The sequence below is a fragment of the Strongylocentrotus purpuratus genome, unplaced genomic scaffold, assembly GCF_000002235.5.
Source record: "Strongylocentrotus purpuratus isolate Spur 01 unplaced genomic scaffold, Spur_5.0 spur5_scaffold_16, whole genome shotgun sequence".
Taxonomy (NCBI): Eukaryota; Metazoa; Echinodermata; class Echinoidea; order Camarodonta; family Strongylocentrotidae; genus Strongylocentrotus; species Strongylocentrotus purpuratus.
Genome location: NW_022145601.1, coordinates 11,110,467 through 11,134,010, shown reverse-complemented (window position 1 = coordinate 11,134,010; position 23,544 = coordinate 11,110,467). Strand labels below are relative to the sequence as shown.

General features: G+C 37.8%; 2 protein-coding genes across 2 annotated transcripts in view; one reads left to right on the top strand and one right to left on the bottom strand.

Moving 5' to 3' along the window:
- Positions 1–16,057, top strand: part of LOC576335 (zinc finger protein castor homolog 1) — a 75,600-nt gene extending 59,543 nt beyond the window's left edge. Inside the window, exons 11-18 of the mRNA XM_030987367.1 lie at positions 198–488; positions 962–1,771; positions 2,888–3,189; positions 4,687–4,809; positions 5,814–5,992; positions 6,508–6,698; positions 7,448–7,762; positions 8,764–16,057. Coding sequence (XP_030843227.1) covers positions 198–488; positions 962–1,771; positions 2,888–3,189; positions 4,687–4,809; positions 5,814–5,992; positions 6,508–6,698; positions 7,448–7,762; positions 8,764–9,960 — 3,408 coding nt within the window. The 3' untranslated portion in view covers positions 9,961–16,057. The remainder of the gene's footprint in view (positions 1–197; positions 489–961; positions 1,772–2,887; positions 3,190–4,686; positions 4,810–5,813; positions 5,993–6,507; positions 6,699–7,447; positions 7,763–8,763) is intronic.
- A 1,725-nt stretch (positions 16,058–17,782) lies between these two features.
- LOC576129 (transmembrane protein 107) lies at positions 17,783–23,537 on the bottom strand. The gene is made up of 6 exons (XM_030986783.1): positions 23,398–23,537; positions 22,134–22,248; positions 21,454–21,521; positions 20,634–20,734; positions 19,714–19,810; positions 17,783–18,732 (listed from the first exon to the last, which is right to left on the bottom strand). Exons 2-6 carry the CDS (start codon positions 22,215–22,217, stop codon positions 18,666–18,668), a joined length of 417 nt encoding a protein of 138 aa, XP_030842643.1. The 5' UTR covers positions 22,218–22,248; positions 23,398–23,537; the 3' UTR covers positions 17,783–18,665.
- Positions 23,538–23,544: the final 7 nt, after the last annotated feature.

The following is a 23,544-nucleotide window of genomic DNA, read 5'->3' as shown; positions in this document are numbered from 1 at the left end:
ATAAGAACAATTTCACACACGACACACATCATATATTCGGTACACCATGATATAGATTTTACTATTAAAAGCCTGAAGAGTTAATATTTAACTCTTTTTTTAAGTAAAGTTGGTTAATGTCCTTCTGGCTCTTAGCAGACCAATTGTGAATCTGACCATGAGTAACGCAAGGGTCAAACATCGTTATCTCTCTACAGAACGGGTGCCACAAGGTGTACACTAGCACCTCCGACGTCCTCACCCACGAGAACTTCCACAAGAAGAACTTCACGCTCCTCAGCGACGGCTTTCAGCGGTTCCGCGCCACCGAGGACTGCGGGCTTCCCATGTGCAGCTTCTACGGGCAGAAAACCACCCACTTCCATTGCCGACGTCCGGGATGCGACTTTGTCTTCAAGAACAAGTGCGACATTGAGAAGCACAAGACGTTTCACATGAAGGATGATATCTACAGGAAGGATGGCTTTAGGAAGTTCTCCAAACATGAGGTAAGCCGTGGCTTGATAGATTACTAAGCGGATGAATGGCATGCTCGGGGCTATGTTTTGTCAAATAAATAGGGTGAGGGTTATGCTTACTATTGGTTTTTAGATTAGGTTTGGTGATACATATAGGTTTGGTGTTTTGGTCCAGGGTTGAAGTTAAGAATTCAGGCAGTGTAGGGTGACCAAGAACTTTTATTCAGTTATGAAGGGTCTAAGGTACTTCAAGAAGGATTCTCTCTCTCTGTACGTGCCATGTCCTGAGATGTTGGCGACCATGGAATGCCACAACTCTCTATCCCGTATTCTATGAAGTAATTCATTCTCCCGGAGATCAATTACACTTTCAGAAATCCCACTCCTTAAGCTACTCATTAGCTACCTTCTCCTCCTCCCCTCGATTCTTCCAGTCAGTGCAAGATTTTCCAAGAAGGATTTGCATGAGAAATAACTTGTATTCTTGTTCTTCTTGCATACAGGCCTGCAAGTTTGACGGTTGTCGTTACTCCAATACTCTCAACCATTTCCACTGCATACGCAATGGCTGCAACTTCACCTTCACGGCCGCCAATCAGATGCACTCTCACAAGCGCAAGCACGAACGTCGCCATCGCATGATGGAGTACGAGACAGGTCGTCACTTCATGCGCTCCATCCGTCCGAAGATGAAGCTGCCTCTCCCTCGCGTCAACCCGACTTACCGCAGTCTCCACGGTGGCAACAGCTCTCAGATGGCCATGGGCGAGAAGACCCTCATCATGCCTCCTTGCCCCGCGATCATCTTCAAGTCCGACCCCGGCGCCGCATCCATAGCGGAGCGTGCAGCCCTCGCGGGTCAGTCTGCCGCACTGGGAGCCAGCCAGACATCACCTCTAGCCGGCCAGATGATGGCGCTACCCAACCACTCTGCGTCACGCCCTGACGTCCAAGCCATCCAGTCATCCGTCATCACCTCAGCCCCATCTGCCTCAGGAAACACCGGCTCCTCCCTGGAGTCATCATCATCATCAGGTCACGGTGCATTTGACCCGGTGCGGTCCTACCATCAGGACACCCACAGGGCCACGCCCGATTCCCTCTCTGCGACGTCGGTCATCACCAATACAATCGCTGCTGCTGCAACCACGGTAGAGGGACACCATTCTTCGGATGAGAGTGGAGACGAGAGACCAATGGATCTTCAGATGTATGACAAGTACCGCTATCAGCAGCAGGTAGCTGCAGAGCTTGACTCTAACGATGAGGATAGGCCCACAGACCTCAGCATGCCTGACAAATCATATTCACAGGTAAGTAGGAGCGTTCATTTAGTAGATTCAAAGATCTCTTAACATTGTGCTATAACATTTAAAAAATACAATTAATTGTATCTCTCCCCAAAATTAATCATATCTCCTTCAAATTAATTGTGTCACATTCAGTCAATTTTAAAGGTAAAGACCAGTATTGGAAACGCCCCAATTTCAAAAAATGAAATGGAAGCTCTCATTACCAATCATGTGAAAGAATATGTTTTGACTAATACATGATGATAAAAAATTTGCCGGGAAACCGCCGACTAATTCATATATTAGGTAAATTTGTTTCTCTCATGGTCTGTGAGAGATATAGGGTAGTCCCATATACATCTTTCTGTGTATAGTGCTTGTAACTTTACGAAGAATGGGCCAAATTTCTTATCATTTTGATGATTCCAGAACCTTGCAGATGCTAGATGCTAGATGATCAACCTTTTCCGATCGATTCCACAACGTTTCTTTCACAATGCAATCGCATGACCATTACTGGTCTTTACCTTTAAATTAAGTACAATAAATAATATCTTACAATTAATTTGATATTACAGATATATACAATACATGGTATGATAAAATGAAAATGAATTGAACATACCATGTTTCTGGGGTTGATTGTAAGTCAGTTTATACATGTGTTACAGGGCCCAGATTATAAATAACTGTCATTGCCCCTATCGTCTGTTCTGTTCAAGCCCTTGTACAATATAAAAAATGTAAACCATCAGAAATCTAGAGAAAGTTCTTGCTCTAAAACTAGTACTAAAAATGAATGTCTGCTAAATTCATTTATGTTTTAAGTAGATAAAAAACACTATGAATTAATTTATAACAAAAGGTTCAACTTCATAGCCAGTTGTGTTTGAACTCTCAGAAATGACTATCCAACTCATTAAACATTCTTTTGTATAGGTGGAGAGAATGGAAGATGATGATGAGGATGCTCTAAGACTAATATTAAAAATGCATGTCTGCTAAATTCATTTGTGTTTTAACAAGAAAAACACTATGAACGAATTCATAACGATAGGTTCAACTTCATAGCCAGTTTTGTTTGAACTCCCCGTCTCCGCAATGACTAACCAACTCATTAAACATTCTTGTGTGTAGGTGGAGAGAATGGAAGACGATGAAGAGGATGACGAGCTACCCTCCGGCTTTGCCAAGATAGCCGAGATGGACAACAACAAGAGCAAGGAGGGAGAGGACCTCAACGACTCCCTCAACCTTCCCATCGCCTCCTTCATCTCGCCCCCGTGCCAGATGGCAGAAATGGCGGGGGAGGGGGAGGAAGAGGGGGAGAGATTGGAGAGGGAGGAAGAGCCCCGGGTCAGCCCTATCACTATCAAGAAAGAGCCGAGAGATGGAGAGATGAGGCAGGACCAAGAGGCCTGGCAAAAGTACTTCAGAAGGTGAGTTGAGGGTGGTAAAAAATACACTTATAAAACTGAAAGTAAAGACTCCATTGACTGTCACCAGACTATAAAAACAATAGCTTGTACTCACTTGTATTAGGAATTTTGAAATCACACATTTGTTGCATTTATACTTTTAATTATGCCTCCGTTACGAAGTAGCCGGAGGCATTATGTTTTCGGGTTGTCCGTCCGTCCGTCCGTACGTCCGTACGTCCGTCCGTCCGTCCGTACGTCCCGTTCTCGTGATCGCGTTATCTGAAGAACCGATTGATGGATTCCTGCCAAACTTTGGTCATGTATGTTACTTGCAGAGCCGATGAACTGATTAGATTTTGGGGTCACGAGGTCAAAGGTCAAAGGTCACAGGGCTCATTATGTATGCAAAAACAGCTCGTGATCGCGTTATCTGAAGAACCGATAGATGGATTCCTGCCAAACTTTGGTCTTGTATGTATCTTGCAGAGCCGATGAACTGATTTGATTTTGGGGTCACAAGGTCAAAGGTCACAGGTCACAGGGCTCATTAGGTATGCAAAAAGAGCTCGTGATCGCATTATCTCAAGAACCGATCGATGGATTCCTGCCAAACTTTGGTCATGTATGTATCTTGCAGAGCCGATGAACTGAATAGATTTTGGGGTCACGAGGTCAAAGGTCAAAGGTCACAGGGCTCATTATGTATGCAAAAATAGCTTCTGATCGCATTCTCATTAGAACAGATTGATGGATTCCTGCCAAATTTCGATCATGTATGTATCTTGCAGAGCCAATGAACTGAGTAGATTCATGGGTCATGAGGTCAAAGGTCATGGGCTCATTATGTATCCAAAAATAACTTGTGAACGCATTCTCATTAGAACTGACAGATGGATTACTATTTAACTCAGGACATCTTGCAGAGCCAATGAACTGAGTAGATTTTAGGGTCATCAGGTCAAAGATCAAAGGGTCATATATGTATATGAGAAATTGCTTGTAATCACGATATTCTGAGAACCTCTTAATGGATTACAATTGAACTTGAATTTCAAAAATTTCTTCTGTTTTGGTTTGTAAAATTGCTCTATGACGGAGGCATCATTTTCGACTGCGCGCAGTCGAAGTTCCATCTAGTTTCTCTCAAGAATACATGTTTGGAAAAATTACTATTTTATGCATGTTTCAATCCTATTACCTTGGTTTTCTCATTTTCAGCACATTTTTTTGTTGTTGAAAAATATTGTAATTGGTAGTTTGATCATCTTGACATCATTTTAGTGTTGATATGGTCAACATGAAATTAAAATAATTGTTAAAAAACTATTTCATCATGTTTTAATCCAACTAAGATGCCAGTTTTCAGGCAATAGCCTGAATTCAGGCCCTGGTGAGTTATTTTCAGACCATAATTCAGGCTTTTTTGTGAACAAAGTAGCTCATTCTAGGTTATTTTCAGGCCCTCTGATCAATTCTAACTGGCATCCCTGTGTATTGTCACTACTTCCTATCTAGGTACACTGCCAATGACCACTGTCACTCTGCCTGTGAGCTGCTGTACAAGGGTCACTATCACTGTGTAGTGGAAGGATGCGGAGAGTACTTCAGGTCAAAAGAGGGCGTCAACAAGCATACAAGGTATGTAACAATGTAGCAATAAGTGTAGTAGTAAAAGTGACTATTATACAAATAATTCACAGCAGTGAGGGCATTAGTAAGAATTACCCAAACAAGGCGATAGCCGAGGGTGTTTGGACTGTGTGAAGGTATCGAGTGTGAGTAATTTTAATAATGCCCGAACAAAATGATGTGTACTATTTGTTTTATGATATTATGGTTTATTTGTTTTATAAAATGATGTTTTATAACATGATTTTACTAATGACCGGTCATTAGCATTTGATAATGACCGGTCATTATCAAAATTATGTGTTAGGCAAAATAAATGCCTGGTCACTATACGTTCTCAACCAATCATTTGATTAGGATCCACATCATCATCTTATAACTTCTTTAAAGGTACTATGTCCCTTTTGCAGCCAACCTCAAATGCTGTAGAACTTTGCAGGAATTATGAATATGTCATATATGTCCTATCTGTGAAATTTAAACATTAGCAGTGTCCTCATATTCAAATTATGCAAGGAAAACCGTTTACTTGCTAGACTTCACTGTCAGACACTATTGAGTGACTGACTGGCTTTTTTTCTTCTTTGGTAATAACATACATGAAAAGAGTTGTAAAGGGTACATGAGTATTTGTCTACATCAATAACCCACTTCTTGTGATGGCCAAGATTAAACTGATTGAATCTTTGCGCAGCATAAAACATATGACCATTCGGTACAATTGTCTGAAAATCAAGACTATTACTTTTGGGCTCTATAGCCCTAAAGTCGATTTGACAACTAATAGTCGTTATTTTCCCACTTGAGGACATTTTCAAGCCCCGCCTTTTTTAGGGAAGTTCTAAATTAGTATTATCTTTCAAATGCAGTTGGAATTTAACTTTTTCATTTTTTTGGCCTGCAAATGGGACATTTAATGGGTCCCTTTAATGAATGTTGAAAGGCAATGCATGTTCTGTTCAGTCATTTCATTTTAATAATCCCTCACATCACCGTGTTGCTTTCGACGACAGGTATCATCTGATGAGCGACGAGGCTGAAGAGCTTGACTTTCATTACTACCAGCATGGCCAGACGTGTGAGAATACCTTCAAGGGTTGTCCATTCAGCCCCCTGGCACACTACCACTGTATGTGGGTAAGTCACAGCTTCAGCTCTGTTCAACTCTGCTCAACTCTATTCAATGCAGTCGGTTAGTTCTTGGAGCAACTTTAGATTGCCCAACCACAGAAATTGACCAAACGTTTGTAGGTTAAAGATAAACTTGAGTTCTGGTTAAAAAAAGAAAATTCTCACAGAATCAAACAAAACTTACACTGAATTTTCCAGATTACAAATAAATATCATTTGCCAAACAATTTTGGTAGAAAATGTATACTTGCTGAGTAATGAGCATAGAAAGATAAGGAAATCAAGGTTAGTAGCCCCGACACCATTTGTGTAGTCCCATATGCATCTTTCTGTGTACAGAGCTTGTAACTTGACCAAGACTGGGCCAAATTTGTTATCATTTTGATGATTACAGCACCTTGCAGTACACACCAATACTCATATTGCTAGATGGTCAACCCCTGTTGATCGATTCCACAACGTTTCTTTCACAATGCAATTCCATGACCAGAACTCAACTTTATCTTTAACTAGCATTGGAAGAGATACAATTATTTTGAAAACACTCATCAATAATCTTCTTCTCCTCCTCTGCAGAGCTTGAAACCGGAAACTACTGTGGAGAGGTGGTCCATACAGGCAGCAGCTTGATGAAGCCTCACTACGAGAAGCATCATCAGAATCCAGAGCTTGAATCCATCCGACATAGCGACACCGATAAACCTGCATTCGTAGGTGCTCCCATCGACCAGACTCAACCCCCAAAAGTGGTACTCAAGGACCAAACAGTGAGTTTGGTCATGACATTTAAAGCCCATCTGTACTAGTTTACAGGAGGGATAAGACCACCCTGCATGGTCACTGACAGGTGGTTATCTCATCAAATCAGCTCTCAATTCACATAACAAAAAGAGGATCATGGGGGATCAACAGGCACCGCTTAAGCACTAAATTCTATATAGAGGGAGCAAGTAGCTACCAGTAGTGCAGTGAGGCTTTAAACTTACTATTGTTCAGTTGTTTCATGGTAAATTTAGTCATTAGATAACCTTTTCTGTCATTTTATTTCAAGTTCACCCAAAGGCTATTGTAATTATACACGTATAGTTTCTGTACACTCTTACACTGGTTCTGGGTTTGCAATGGCAGAGGTCTCGGAGACAGAGGAAACTATAGTGACAATGATTTTTGATGTTGTTGTTGATTTTCCATTAGCTCTATAGCAGAAATTATCTAGTAAACGGGATCCTTGCTCATGCCATAAATTGGCAACACTGCGATGCGCATCACGTATAATTTTTTTTGTGAACCTGGTAATAAATAGAAAACTGTGTTTAGGTTCAATATTTCATGTCCAAGCATCAGCTCCATACAGGGAAATATGTATGTGGTACAGTCAAACCTGTCTACAGCGACCGCCCAAGGGACACACAAAAAGTGGTCTTTGTAGACAGGGGGTCACTAAAGCAGGTTTGACTGTATTATGAAATTCTACTGCCTCTTTGAATGACGGCAATTGTTGTCTTTGATGTTGCAGATGAAGTGGTTCACCGCACCTCCCCCCGCCCAAGCCAACGACAACGGCTACTGCAAGGTGGACCCAGGGAAGTGCTCCAAGACAGAGTGTCCTCTGGTCGGGCAGAAGCACTTCCACTGCACCCGATCGGAGTGCAACTTCGCCACCGAGAGCCCCGACATGCTGCACGACCACAAGAGCAACGAGAAGCTCATCTTCGACAGCTTCCGCCAGTTCAGCCGCAAGTTGGACTGCCGGCGTCCAGGCTGCAAGTACAACCTGCTGCACAAGCACTACCATTGCATGCACCAGGGATGCCAGTTCTCTTTCCTGCAGGTGAGCATTGGCTTCTTTCTTTACTCCAGTCACGCAGACAAGACTGACACCTAGAGGGTGTTTCACAAAGATCCTAAATCAAACTTAACTCTGAGTAGGACTTACCTGGAACTTTGTCTTAGATCCTTTAAAAGAATCCTTGATTTTGCTCATGCTGCAATGATAATTATAAACCTTCAGGTCAGTCAGGAACCCCATGACTTTTACAAACCGATCGCCTGTCTGATTATCAAGATATGTATGATTGAAAATCAAAATCAAATTTTGCATTTGCCAAACGGTTTTCATAACACTACAGTCTATTGGGGAAAACGTGTATGGTAAAACGTGAAAACGGAAAATGTGAATGATTTGAAACAACATTTGATGCCTTTTAAAATAACTGTTAGAAAATATTTTTCATAGATGCTAACGGCTTTCCATAATTGTTAAGGCCAACTTAGAGATAAGTTCAACTTAGGATCTTTGTGAAACACCTCCCAGACCCACACTGGATAGAGTGAATTATTGTACTACCTTGAATGGCCAAGATGTTGTTGATTTCCTTTGTCAATTTAGAGTCATTTTGGAGTCGGTTGGGAGTCGGTTTGGCAGTATGACAGTCATATGACTTTAGACCTCTGTTCATAAATAGTTAAATGACGTAACATCACTAAAGTCGTTCCATATTGTTTTTCTTTGCTATGATTAATTTTGAATTCTGAAGAATATTTTCTTTTGAATTCTTCTATGACAATGATAGATACTTTAAAAAAGTGATATTTCATATAGAATTATTGAACTCTTATCATTTTTCTTATCATATTTCCAAGCTTAAAGATTAGTTATGTATATGTAATACCATACTGTCATTTTTGGTTGTGTTAACATGCAATTTGCTTTCTCTCTCTCTCTCTCTCTCCATCTCTCTCTCTCCATGTCTCTCTCTCTCTCTCTCCATCTCTCTCTCTCTCTTTCTCTCTCTCTCCATCTCTTTCTCTCTCTCTAATATAATGATACAGATTCAACAGATGGAGTCTCACGGCCGTAAGCACATGCGCCGCATCTATGGCAAGTTCTTCAACCGCCCCAACAACAACTCTCCAACAGGACCGCAGCAACTAGTTCTCCCTATTCTACCTCTCAACAACCACTCCCCACCTGGCAACATGAGCTCACCCCCAGGGGCCCTCGCCTCACCTCCTAGTCCCTACCACATGCACCCCACCATGGTGTCCCTGGCAAGCTCTAGCCCTTTGCACCAGCTTGCCACTTCCTCAAGTCCCATAGCCATGATGTCACACGCAATGCCCATCAACACGCCGGGGTCCCTCCAGAGCATGTTCCTGTCGCCACCCCCAGGCTCAATGCCATCTCTCCTAGCCGTTCCACATTCACTGTCAACACCCAACGGCCTCATCATGGGAGGGCCTTCCCCGAAGCCTTCACATCAGTTCCTCGTGCCCATTGCACCTCTGGATGCAGAAGACCCGGCTCCAAGCACGTCAAACCCGATGAACAATCCACCGACTGGACTTCAGGTGCTGCCCAACTTCCAGCTAGGTCGATGGAAGATTCGCCAGTCCTCTATCATCTCCCCTCCCAGGATTTCACCTCCCAATCCTCACAAGCGCCCTCTCACGTTGGTCGAAGAAGATCCTGGGGCGCCCTCTGGGTACAAACGCTACAAGAGAGGCCCCCTGGACTCTTCCATGCAGGAGAGGTTTGAACGCTTTGAGCGCAACGTCCATTGCGGTGAGAACAACTGCCAGTTCGCCATGAACACAACTCACTACCACTGCCGCCACACTGGATGCAACTACAAGTTTGCCGGCAAGACCATGATGTACAAGCACGCCCAGCACCATGACCGTGTTGACAGCATCATCCAGGATGACTTCCAGCGCTTCAAGGCCTCGGTCAGTTGCGACCGCAGCGATTGCGAGTACACGGCCAAAAACACTCACTTCCACTGCTTACGTTGCCCTTTCATTTGTACCGACAGCGGCAAGGTGCCTATCCATCGTAAGCAACACGCCAAAACGGAAGCGGTGTCTGCTGCCGGCTTCAAGCAGTTCACTTCATCTGAGACGTGCATCACTGCAGATTGCAAGTATTCTCAGAAGTACTCCCACTTCCACTGTCTTCGTCAAGGCTGCATGCAGGCTGTCATCGGCATGACGCAGATGGACTCACACAGTCGCAAACATCGTCTCTAAAAAAAAGAAAAATCTTCATACTTCCATCTCCCTGAGCGAGAGCTGCTGCTCCTTTTTGTTCTATTCAACAAGTGTATAAGAAAGCAATACTTTGATGAGGTAACTATGTTTCAGAGGATGAACCAGTTTCGTACTGAATTGACATATGTATCTCTAAAATATTTTGACGTAGAATGTGTTTTGTTGTGTTGGAAAAGGTTTGTGAGTTTTCTTGTCATGCAGTGCTTTGATTTTCCTTCAGGTTATTGTCTTTAGGGAGAGCGTTGGAGGAAATCTAATGTTCCTCAACTATTTACTTCTCTACAATACATTTGACGCCTGATACTCTGTATAGATTATCTCTTTAAGGTTGGCAACAAACTTAAGAGTGAAACCGATGAGTGATAGAGCACCGCTGTATTTTCCCCCGGCTTCCGAGTAAAATCTATTGAAATATCTATCTTCCCAGCACCTCGGATTTGCAATCTTTTATTTCACCCTATAGCAGCTGTTTTTATCAACATGTCAGGAGATATGTTGTAACCAGAAATTCCTACAGGGACGATGGTAAAAATTGATGTGACTGACTTTTGAAAGTCAACAAGGGATATACATGTACCAAAGAACCATTTAATTTATATTGTTAGAAAAAAATAAGTTTACATATTTTTCATATCATGCAGATTTACCAAGTACATACTTATTTTCACGATAGGTGAAATGCTACATAAATTCGATTCACCTTTCATGTGGGAAATCAATTATGACATCACTAAGCATACAGTCGCGTAGTTGTGGAATTACTTTCATAGCTCCTACGATGTATAATCATGCACTTTGACAAGACTTTTATTATGTTTGAAATTGTGACAATTTTTGCAGTATTTGTATTCATATTTGACCATTTGACAATTGTTTTAATCCATCCATTTACTGGCATCAGTGCAAGAGTATTACTATATATTACTGGAAAGGCAATGCACATGTATTATTATTATTATTATCATTATTTCATTTAAATTAAGTCAGTCCATCCTACTTTGAATTGAGTTTCACCGTACTATTAGTATTTATTTAAATAATTTATGTATGTGCAGATTTAGTCATTTATCTTAAAGTGAAATAGTGAAATATAACTGATGTTTGATTTATATTCTTGTGAAGCTGTTTTATAGAATTTATACTCTATATTAGGATACAGATACTATAACTTTGTGAGACTGTGAGATTGTGGTATTGAAGTATACTAGAGTGAATAGTGAATTGCTATAGATATAAATATTTATGACCTTTCCCGGGCTTCCTGTATAGCAAGTTATACACGTTCGTGTGAACATACATCATATATCAACAGATTTGTATTTATCGTAGTTAGATATAAATGGGGTTTACTAATGTGAATGTGTCTGTATATTTGAGACCATAGCTGTGAATTCCATTATGCTGAATAATGCAAATATTTCTTTGGATAAAAATTCTTATCAAACAACACTATAAAGTTATGCTATATATATATATATATATATATATATGAATTGATTGAAAAAATGAACATCACTTGTATCAGAGAACCGAATTCAGAAAGAAATGTAGATCAGGTCTTTAAATGGTTGTGGTTTTGGCAAGTGTTTTTTATTAAAGCTATTTCTGATGACCCCAAAGAGATGATATTTTAGGATTTTTCATTTTCTGTAGGTGACCCATTTAGAACATTAAATGGGACCACCATGGTGTATAAACAAAGGCCATTGACTCTCATATGAAAGGTCCTGGGTTCAAACCTTGGTCAGTGCTTACATCCTTGGACAAGGTGCTTTACCCACATTTGCCTCTCTGCACCCAGGTGTATTAAATGGCAATGCTGGGGTAGTAATAATTGCAGGCCCTCAAATAGAGCATTATTTATACTGAGGCCACCCTGGCTCTTTAAGACCAAATTATAAACCTCCCACAGTATCTTTGAAACATATGAAAGCATCTGCATAAATATCAACACAGAGTACTTGCATTAATCATGATTTGCTGTTCATAACCTTATACGGCTCAGTTCCTCTACAAAGGTATTATATACGATGAAGATATATATATATTCAAAGCTTATTGAACATAATGGAATTCACATTACTTTCTTCCAACCTATTTTTAGTGTATGCAATAACAAAATCTAACATGTTAGCTTCATCTTCTTTCAGAGGTTATCTATCTCCACAATCACATTATATATTAATATGCATGTAATTCTGAAGAGACGTTTTTCTAGTGCAAACAGTGACAACAGCAATACAACATGACAATTTGTCATACATCAGTCATGAAAATTCTGTATCAATTCTATTTTTAAGGGAAATGGAATGGAATTGGTAATTAAATGGAAAGTATACTACAGGGTTAAAAATGTTAGGCAATACCACCCTGGGAAATGAATATTAACAGTTTTACAAAAAAGGCTACAAAACCAATAACTGTATAATTACTTTCAGATGTATTGTCACATCTGTTTTCTTTGCAGAGTGTTTAACAATCAAAATCTTCCTTACCCTACTGGTGATATGTTTTACTCTTTTATAATAATGTGAAGTGTGAACACTTAAATAATTGCAATTTTCCCTTTGGAAAACACACATACATGAAATCTCTTGTAACAGATCTCGAGCTCAAGTTTCCTTTTTTGTCTATAAAAAAGTTTTAGTTCATCATAGTCCTTCCATAATTGAAATACTTTTGTCTCCTTTTTCTTCCATCTTCTCATTGTGTCTCCATATCTTTTTCAATAGAATGTTTTATATTATATCATTAAAATAAGTTAATATATTGTAGTTGAGTTACTATCAGGCAATAATATACTGGAATTTTGTTGAAAGGGGATTAGATAATTCAAGGGTTTTTGAGTAGCTGCATTTGAGAAGCATTTTCTTCTGATTTCATCAAATCTTCATTAAATTGAAGAAAAATTAAAGTCTTCTCTTTTCTGAAATTATCAGCACCGGCAATTTAAACGTTGCAAATATTGGCGAATCCTGTATTTACGTTAAACCTTTCAATTACCATTTGTTACACATCATCTTCCTTTGAACATATTTGAACTTGTTTACTTTCTCTGTGGCAATAAGAAACATAGATTTTTTATGTATTTTGTCTTTTAACTTGCGGATAAAACTGTCATTTGTGTAATGTGTAACTTTCTATTTTCTTCATAATGTATTTTAGAAATAAACTTCTATTAAGAAGTTTAACAGTCGTACCAAGTTACGTAGTGGAATAATGCAAAATGCAAATATATATAGACATTTTCCTTCAATATTGTCTTCATCTTATGTATTACAGTGACACCCATAGCTCTTCCTTTTTGCTCAATTTGGTTCAAACTTTGGTTTCATAGATTTTCTCCTTCTCACTTTTTCATGAAATACAACATTGCTTTATACTTATATTGAATTACCCAGTCAATATGGTTACATATATAATGGATACCCTATCAAATGTTTGCACTACGACTTATTCAGTTTTATGGAAAACCCTGGCAATGTAGTTTTATTAGAATACCCTATCAATCTTTTGCACCTGTAGTAAATTAGTTTTAATGGAACACCCTGTCAATGTAGTTATATTAGAATACCATATCCATGTTTTGCGCTTTAGTACATTGATGTTTCTCCGAACTATCCCAAATGGGGTTCATATCTTGTTAATCTTAGAGGCATCATTAGAGTTTAGCTAGCTGCTTCTTATTTTGTAGGCATACTTGAATGATGCTAATTTTAGTCTCCAACCTCTGTACGCGTACGTGAAGTATTTTTCAGGAATTTGTAGAAAGAATGTGTGTATGTGCTGTGATATATTGATATTCTAATAGGCATTTATATAATACACATCACAATTAAGAAAGCAATACCTACATATATATGATAAATGTCAATGTATATAAATTATATTTCGTGGAAAGAGTGAACATAGTAACATTTTTGGTGTGTGGATTCTTTTTTCATCATTTTTTCTCATGAAAATCAACTGTCTATAGAAGAAATACTTATACAAAGATTGCTATCTCGTTGTTCTGTAATATATACATGACTAAGTAAGGCTCTAGTTTGTATTTGATTCAGAGATTTCTTGATCAGGAGAAAATGTTATATTTGGAAATGACTTCAAGCTGTTATTTAGGTACAGCTTGTTTCTTGAAAAAATGAACATATATGACTTGTTTAAATGTATATTATTACTTGTGGCACTCTCGTGTAGTGCAGAATTACAGTTTGTGAAATAATTATAATGATGCAAAACAGTGTGTGACTAGATATAGAAGTACCTATTGGCGTGTATAGATAATATGCCTGTTTACGTTTCTTTTTCTTCTGGTTTTCGATGATATTCGTGCGCCGCGGACAGTTTGGACCTCTTGAATACTTCATTTGTTTAGGTTTAGCCAAAAGTGTGATGATAATTTGTTGTTTTTTGTGTTTGTGTGTGTGTGTTGTTATTTTCTGTTGATTTTGTTTTTTGGGTTGATGTGCAAAGGAATTCTGCATTCCAAGAGAGTAATTTTGTCAAAATTTCTCTGACTTTTTTTTTCAGTGGATATATGCAGTTACAGCAACTGAACGAAGACGATCTGGTTTTGGTATACTAAATTCTAATTTGCAAGCTCATCACAAATACAACTTTTAAACTCTTGTCTGAAGATATGAGTTTCTCTAAATGAGTAATTTGTTGAAAAATTGCATTATGGACCAGATAATATAGAACATAATTTTGGCATATATCAATCATATTGAAATTGGTTGAATTTTTTGCTTAAAATGCACAACTGGCCATCGTCATTGTGCATGACGCATTACTAAAAGCAAATACAGATTGCATGCAAAAACGGGCAATACTTACAACAATGTGATTGTACTATTATCAAAAAAGGAGACAACATAATGTATTCATTCATCTGACAGTATTATATGTTCTGCATTTATTTTGGCCATTTATTTTGATATGTTGAAGGAAAAAGAGAGAATTAATTCAATTTTCTATCATTCTGAATATGGGTTTCAATGTGCAAAAAGAAATGTTTATTGAGTTTTAATTTAGTACCTGTGTTGTAACAGTACTGTCTATTTTTACCTTTTTTTCGTTTGTTTTTGGAAGAGAGGGAGGAAAATCAAATACTTTGTATGATACACAGAAAATGCTGTATTGATGTTGGTTGATATTTGTAGATAAAGTATTTTATAAAGGAGATATGTATATTGTTTCACCAATTTTGACTAGTGTGTGCCAGTAAGTATGAGTAGTAAAGAATCAAAGTTGAATGGTAAAATGGCACCATGGATGTTTGGAAGAACTCCAGGAAATTTTTTAAATATGATGAAAGTGTTTTGTTTTTTAAAATCCTGAAGACACTCAATTGCTTTGTATATTGTTTGAATGGTGTTTGGCAGGAATTCTTGAAAACGGTGCAGTGCCATATTGTGGATTGTTTTATTGTTCATTTAATAATCGACTCAATTTTTTTTGCTGTGAAACGTGTGTAAAGACTTGTTGGAAGGGTACGTCCTCTAGACGGGGAAGTCCCTGCGATGACAGGACGTAGAGGTTTAATGTACGGTGTATTCATCGGTTTTGAAATAATAAGTGACATTTTGAAAATGTGATGTACTATAAACCAGCTTCAGGTATATGACCCCTTTATAGTATCTGACCTCTAATATCACCCATGTGACTTTGTCCTCTTTGAATCGACCTTTGACCCATGACGATTATACCACTGTTGTACCCTTTGTGATCAGGGGAATCCCCCCTCCCCCCCCCCCCCTTCCAAAAAAAAAGGATATCCTTCACATCATTTGTAGTTAATCACAATTTGAATTATAGATTTCAATCCCTCTTCCTCCCACTGTAGTATTTATTCTTTAGTTATTATCATGAATGATGAATATATGACGAACGGCTCTGCCAGTTCACCTAGTGCAAGTTTTTTCTCTCTCTATCTCACTGTTTTGTTCGGTGAGGTATATGTAGTTAGATGAGTAGATCTTTTTATCATTCGATTGGACAGTTGTTATGTCTTCCTTGCAGTGTTTCCCTTTTTTTTTTAATTTGATGGAGACAAATAAAAAAAGTTTGAAAAGAATCCATACAGCAGTCTATTGTGTTTCCTTATATTGTCATTTGTTTGTTTTATTTTTTAATTGTAGCTACAGTACATATCATCTGTCTCGGGCCGCAGGGTTGCTAACTCTGTGTATAAAATAGCAGGAGGTACATCTTTGTGGCTCCAAACAGACCATATGGATGGGAAGATTGCATTAATGCTCACCTCTGTAACTCTTTCATTTAAAAAATACATCATTAGAAATAAAGTTTGGGTCAGAAAGGCATTATCTCTATGTAAAAGAATGAACACACCATTTTTTGTTATGAAATCAATATTTAATTCATGTCTTTGTTAAGAGCCTAGTTTGAAATCATTTAATTCAACATTACAATAATCGTATTTCAACAGTCGGAATGCAAATTGCATATATGAAGTGTTACTAGGTATGGGGAAGCCACGATGTTTGTCCTACCTAGCAACAATTGATGTATGCAATTCACATTCTGACTATTGAAATACAAATATACATAACAAGTGAATGAAATTACTTTCAAAGAGACATCATTTTGAATACATTATGAAAATGGCCTAATAATAACATATTTCTCAGCGAACAAAATTATAGTGTGATAGGATGATGCCCCCCCCCCCAACCTCAATGAGGAAACAATGAAGTTTAAAGGTACACTGTACTATTCAAAATTCTCAGTAAGACAATATCATCACCAATAATGATTATTATCATTAGTATTATAATCACCAATAATAATCATTATCATTAATGACAGCAAGATACTCCTTTTAAAGACCGTCAACACTACTTAGTCTGGGCCAGAAGGGATTAGACCACACGGCGAGGTCACCGACAGCTCAGCTCTCAACTAACATAAGAAAAGAGGATCATGTGGGACCAACAGGCACCGATCAGGGAAGTTTTCTATATAGAGGTATATATAGCTACAAGTATAAGTAGCTACAAGTATAAGTAGCTACAAGTAGGACGGTGGGGCTTTAAAACTACAAACTTCAGAAAGTATCCACACAACATTTCCTTTTGGCAAACACTGAAATGTCTTAGATACACACACACACACACACACACACAAATAAACGATTCAGAAAAAGCAATTTTTGCATAATTTGGCTAATTTAATAGTACCTTGCAGTGATGTTTCATTATTTCAATATATACATTCAATTAAGACATGAAAATACATTGTAATTTTTGTAAGAATAAAATCAGTTCTTGCAGAACAAATACACTCCAGAACCACTATTCTCAAAGGGTACAATATTTTATGATGGATTATGTGCTTTACTGACAGTCAAGGAATAAAGCCCTATATACCACCAAGTGTTTTTGAGAAATTGTACAGCAACATTCAAAACTGAAATGTCAACTTTAAATGATTTGTTTCATTGTTAAATTGGGCATGAGATATCGTTTCATGGGAGCAACTTGTTGAAGATACCCGTTTCTGTTTCAAGATGAAATCAAAAGACATTCAGAGTCCAATAACATATGTCATTCAAATTTTTTGCCAGGATTTAGGGATTAAGGCACTTCATTACATGTTCTTCAGACTCATTCAATCACATTTTTCATTGGCAAGAGGATATACTTGCCAAAGCCTAAAGCCATGCTGGAGCTTTAGCTCATGCTGGCAAGTCTTCTAAAACCATATAAGTCCTTGATTACATTTCTGCATGCACATCACACAGAATTAAAAAAAAAAAAAAAAATGGGTTTCAAAACACATATTTTTCTGTATTAAAGGTTTTTAAATGTTTTAATCCATGAACACAACTATGCTTTACAATATATTGTAAACAAATTTCAATAACTTAATTCTTGGCTGAAAAAGCAAAAATGGTTTCATGAATGCAGTTCATGTGAAGTACCTAATGAATGGAGGATTTCAACAACAAACTCCTCCACAAGATGTCGGATGTACATGTAAGTAAGCAACCGGGGGACCGACGACGACGGACTTGGTAATAAAGAGTAATGCCTTACTAAAAGGCACTAGCGCATTGACTTGGTTTCAAACCAGGATCTCTAGGTTATGTGACCAATGCTCTACCACATAGCCATCGCGTCTATAGAACAGTCTCATCAATTAGATCAGAGTTACATGTTGATGCGAAGGAGGCCTCTTCATTTGCTTGCCATGATGTTATAACCTGGCTATCTCCGACCAAAGCCCTGCGATCAAACTCCTCAGACAAACTTAGGTCTTGAGATCTCTTCACCCATATGCCAGTTAAGGCAATTGATACAATGCTCCCATAGTGTGATGATGACCTTACTTTCCAGGAGCTTGCAAACATCATCACTTGACTTCCTCCAATTGAAACACAGCGGTTAAACTCCCAAGGAAAGCTTAGATAAAGAGATCTCTTTTCCAATGTGTCAGTTTTGGCAGTTGACACGATGATCTTGTTGTGGGATGATCACATGACAGCCGGGATCATGTGACATCATCACCTGACATTCTACAGTCTAGGCACAGTGATAAGAACCTCCATAAAAAGTTGTATCTAGAGACATCCTTTTTCATGTTTGTCAGTTTTGGCAGTTGATTCACTATAATATGTTGGGATTATCAGTTATCACCTGACTTTCTGAAGTCATGTGACATCATCACCTGACTTTCTTGAGGCCAAGCACAGCTATCAAAACTCCTATCTCAACAACAGCTGGAAAGGCACTGTCAAAGAAAGGGTGAGAAAAAAAGAAATTAAGAATCTTTCTAGATGTGATTTTAAAAAAAACATTTTAAAGACCATTCAAAACATAAAACAAAAACAAAGCAAATAAACTCAATTAGAGAATAATAACACTTTCCAAAAGCAGAGATACAGTCATGTATATCACAAAAAAGAGATGAGCGAACAATGAAAGTGACAAACAAAGATAGACACAAATGAGCATGGAAAGAATGTTTTTGCAACAATATGAAGAAGAAGCTTTTTCCCCAAAAACCTTTGAAGATCTATCAGTCATCCTACAACCTTTCAACACACATGTGTGCACTGCAATTCTCATTTTGGTACACCCTATTGGCCATAACACCACTTATGGGGCATTGCAAGAAAGTTGCAATCGATTGCAAATTAATCCCCCAAATCAAGCGTAAGTCTTGCGATTAATTGCAAATTTACAATTGATTGCAACTAAACTTGCTTGCAATGCCCCATTAGTAAGAGAGAGAGAGAGAGAGAGAGAAGGGGAGAATAAAAGCTAGATCTTAATTCAATTGTTAAAACTTCAATCCTGACAAAATCCTAGGAAATTTAGGAGACTAGTGGGGCCACGGGCGTTGTAAGAAAGTTGAGTTGCAATCGATTGCAAACTATATTAGTTGTAAGTTTTGCAACTTGCAATCAATCACAACTTTCTTGGAACGCCCCATAAGATTTCTTTAAAATCTTGACCTTTAAAGCATATCACCAGGGGCCCATTTCATAAAACTTTTTATCTATGACAGATGCAAAATTTCTATGACAAATTTGCTCTCAGCCAATCAGATGCCTTGATTTCAGTAGCTTATAACAGTAGCTTGTAACTTGTTATTGATATCAAGTTTGCTCACAGCCAATCAGATGCCATGATTTCAGTAGCTTATAACAGTAGCTTGTAACTTGTTATTGATAACAAGTTTTATGAAACAGGGTCCAGATCAACTCACCTGCAGAAGCCAAAGATGTACCAGAATATGTAGCATGGCCACTCCTCAAACAGATACAAGGACAGAGCAATGGCTGCACTCGCATGACAGGCAGTGGCTGAGGGTTGACGTGATGGTGCAGAGTTAAGGTCCTATCAATTCATTCTAGGAGTAATTGTGCAAATGCTTAGAAGCATTTATCATTTTCAATGAATTATAATAATAAAATGTTCATCAATTATTATTATTTTTTTTTGGGGGGGGGGGGGGGGGGAGGGGAGTATTTAGATGTTAAAAAATATGAGAGTGAAGGCATAAAACAAGGAAATATCTGTACTATATTTTCTGTTCAATATTTAACAGGTGCGACGAATAAAGCAAATTTTCAAGTAAACATGCAGAGCGAATGTGAAAACTAGTTTATGTGTTTTTATGAAGTAGTTCAGAAGTCTTCTCCTTTTATGATTCATTTTTCAAAAGCAGCTAGTTCACATATGAATTGCTAATTTTTAGAACACCGACCCTCTGGACTGTCAACTACCACCCAGAATAATAAATATCCCTAGAACAATGACATCCAGGATAATAACTCCCAGGACAATAAACCCCAAGAAAAATTATGTCAGTAAAACTTCCCCTCATACAATTTTCCCCAAGATAGTTATCTGAGTGTACATAGCTTCATCTTGAAAATGGGTAGCTGTCAAGCATTAATGGCTCAGACAAAAAAAAACAAGAACATAAAACATAAGAACCCTCATCATACCCTAAATAAATTTCAGGGCCCTGTTCATAAAACTTGTTGTCAACTACATTTGCCACAGTTCTACATCAAATTTCCCGTGGCCAATCAAACGCAATTATTTCAGCAGCTCGTGATAATTATTACAGACTGAAAGTTGTATGAAAAAAGGTCCAGCACTTTTTCTTAGAAAGGATACACAAGAGGCCCACTGGATGAATGAACATGGAGACCCCTGACATGAAGCCGATGATCTCAATGACCAGGAACAAAATACTCAGAGACAGACCTATGATCAATCTAGAAAAACAAAGAGAAAAATCAAGGACAAACAAATAAGTTACAGGTCTGAAAACTATTAAGCTTGTGTTCGGTCATGAAAAATTATTTTTTAAATAAAATATCTTTAAAGGAAAACATGAATTTCATTGTAAAGTATCCTTTTGGGTTTAATGGGAGCTCTTTCTGGCTTTGACAAGAGTAATTTGCTCACCGCTCCTGTTTTGTCTTGTTGTTGTTTTTTAACTGATCAAAACAATATGGATTTCGATGAAATTTGGTCTTATACCAATTTACCAATAAAAACTCTTGTTACTGTTGTTCTTATTCCACACAAAAATCAAACCCATTTGAAATTTTTAAAATTTAAATGAAGATAATATCTTCTATATATTTATTCTTTCATTCATTGGCATGTTTATACAGCTTGCTTACATATTTAAACAAGAAATATGAAATAGTAACTGGGACAATTCTTACATGTCATGTCTACCTATTGAAAACCAAACTATGAGGAACAAAATTCAAAAATTCACTAGAAAAGTACACAATACTCAAATAATTTGCTTAATTCAAAATATGACAAAATGTTGTAAAATTAAAAATTTCAAAACATGTATATTAGGGGTTAAATGCAGGTTCATTATCAAATATCTGACATGGGAAAAGAGAGTTATGGAAGAAAAAAAGGGTCATATATAAGAAACAATGATCTTTTGATATACATGTATTATACTTACGACACATCAGCTGAGTTGTACTCTGTGTCTGTATATGTTTCAGAAAGACAAGCTCGCACATTGGCATCCTATGAAGAAGAACAAAATCAACAAGAATCAAATAGGAAGGACAAGTAAATCCTCTGTAGGAAAAAAATAAAGCACTTCAAGTTCAACCAAGATGACCAAAGTAATTCATGTTAGTTTGTAAGCAAATTTAAACTGTTCTAGGCTAGCCTCAGTAGGCAAGCAATTCATCTCACACTATATTAATAGCTTCAATGTTATACAGTATAAAAGCCAGAAACTCTTATGAAATGATATTCGTAGCTCTCTGTTCATTCTAAAAATTTGATATCATGGAGTCCTGTCTATTTACACTTTTCTTCATTTTTCTGACAACCTCTTAATTTTTCTCAACTCAAAAATATGGGACTCAACTAAAAATTTACTATGGAACTCCATTAAAAAATGTACTGGTACTAAATACCATACATACTTTCTCTCTCTCGAATGCCAACGATTTATTAATCAACGCCATCCCACCTCGATAATCAGGACCAAGAATAGAGCAAATTCAGAAAATTTCAGGGATGTTGTTCAATGGAGGTTTTTTTCTTCCTTTGAATGATCCTCACCCCTCCCCCCCCCCCTAAGAAAATCCCTTCCTACATCTACGACAGCTCCGAAGTTTGACCTACCCTCGACCAGATGAGAGTGACAGTGATAACAAGGTGAGCTATGAGGCACAAGAAACGAGCTGGGATCAGGTTGGTCAATGCCATGATGAACTGCTCTCAATCTACCATGAACGATCTGAAAAATTAATTCGTAGAATGGAGACATCGGTAAAATATTGAGCTATAATGATTTTAAGTTTGCAATAATCTTGGAGCTGAGCAAAAAATGTCATATAAAGAGGTGGATGAATTTCTTCTTCTTTAACATCTTCTTCTTCTCCTTTTCTCCTTCTCCTCTGATTTGTCCATGTGTAGTCATGTGCATGTTTGAAATCAACTTGCCTATTTATATGGCACTTAGAAGGGAGGTCAGCCTGGCATGTTTCTTTCTTCCATGGTTTAATTAATTCAATTTCTTCTAGCAGAAAAAAATAAAAAACAAATAACTTGTTAAACTAGACCTTCAATCAATAGCCAATACCATAGTTTGTGAAGACAGTCTATGTTAATTGTTAAGATATTTTCTAGAACCAATTGGGCCTTAGATCCAACAGCAACATAAAAAATCTTAATCATGATGAATGTTGATGGGGGAGGGGGATGAGACACCCGAGTGTCCGGACGCTCAACAAAAACTAGACAGTAATAACCATCTGGTCATTCTTTAATAAAACTGACATTTGTCAACATTCCCATAGAGGCGGTCAGAGAAGCCAGATGCAATCTCAGCGGAACAACAGTTGATATCAGAGACGCTTTCGGTCTAAACAAAAACATGAAAAGTAAAGGTTTCACTTTTGCCTTTCCTTTTGATTTAAAAAAAAAATGTATGCATCAAGTAGCACTCAACATCATAAATATTGACCCCCTGTAAGAGTTGACTACATAAGAGTGAGTCAAGACTATAATGAAGGGTAAATTAATGAATGCACTTATCATGTTGATGGCAAAATCATCATGAATTGTTTTCATTTTCTGTGGATATGGACTGGTTGCACAATTAGCGGCTTAATACATAACACAATCATGGCCAGGATCAAATATAATATTCTTAATGCATGTTTAAACAGTTTTAAGTAACCCCATAACAATTAGATGAGTATAGTCTAGGTCTAGATCTAGGTTCTATCATTTTTTTACAACAATCAACAAATAGCAAACATGACTCAATGACAGTGCAATGCAATGAATGAATGTCAATCAATTGAAATTCCACTCCTATAATTCACGACGTCGACTCGACAGTATTCTCACATTCACAATCATATTCCAACGATTACATTACCAAAATGTCTGAGTCAACTTGAAGCTAATGTGGCTACTTTTGATTTCTCTCTCTTGGATGCAAAAACTGCAAAATTCAACTCTCAGAATTCATGAAACTAAGGACGCTAGATCGGCTCACATGATGTTTCAGCGGAACCGGAAGTAA

Coding starts and splice junctions, on each gene's coding strand:
- LOC576129 (XM_030986783.1), bottom strand. CDS start 22,217: ATGGCATTGACCAACCTGATCCCAGCTCGTTTCTTGTGCCTCATAGCT. Junction 20,735..21,453: donor TACAACTCAGCTGATGTGTC/GTAAGTATAATA, acceptor TTGTTTTTCTAG/ATTGATCATAGGTCTGTCTC. Junction 19,811..20,633: donor TCATCCAGTGGGCCTCTTGT/GTATCCTTTCTA, acceptor GTCAACCCTCAG/CCACTGCCTGTCATGCGAGT.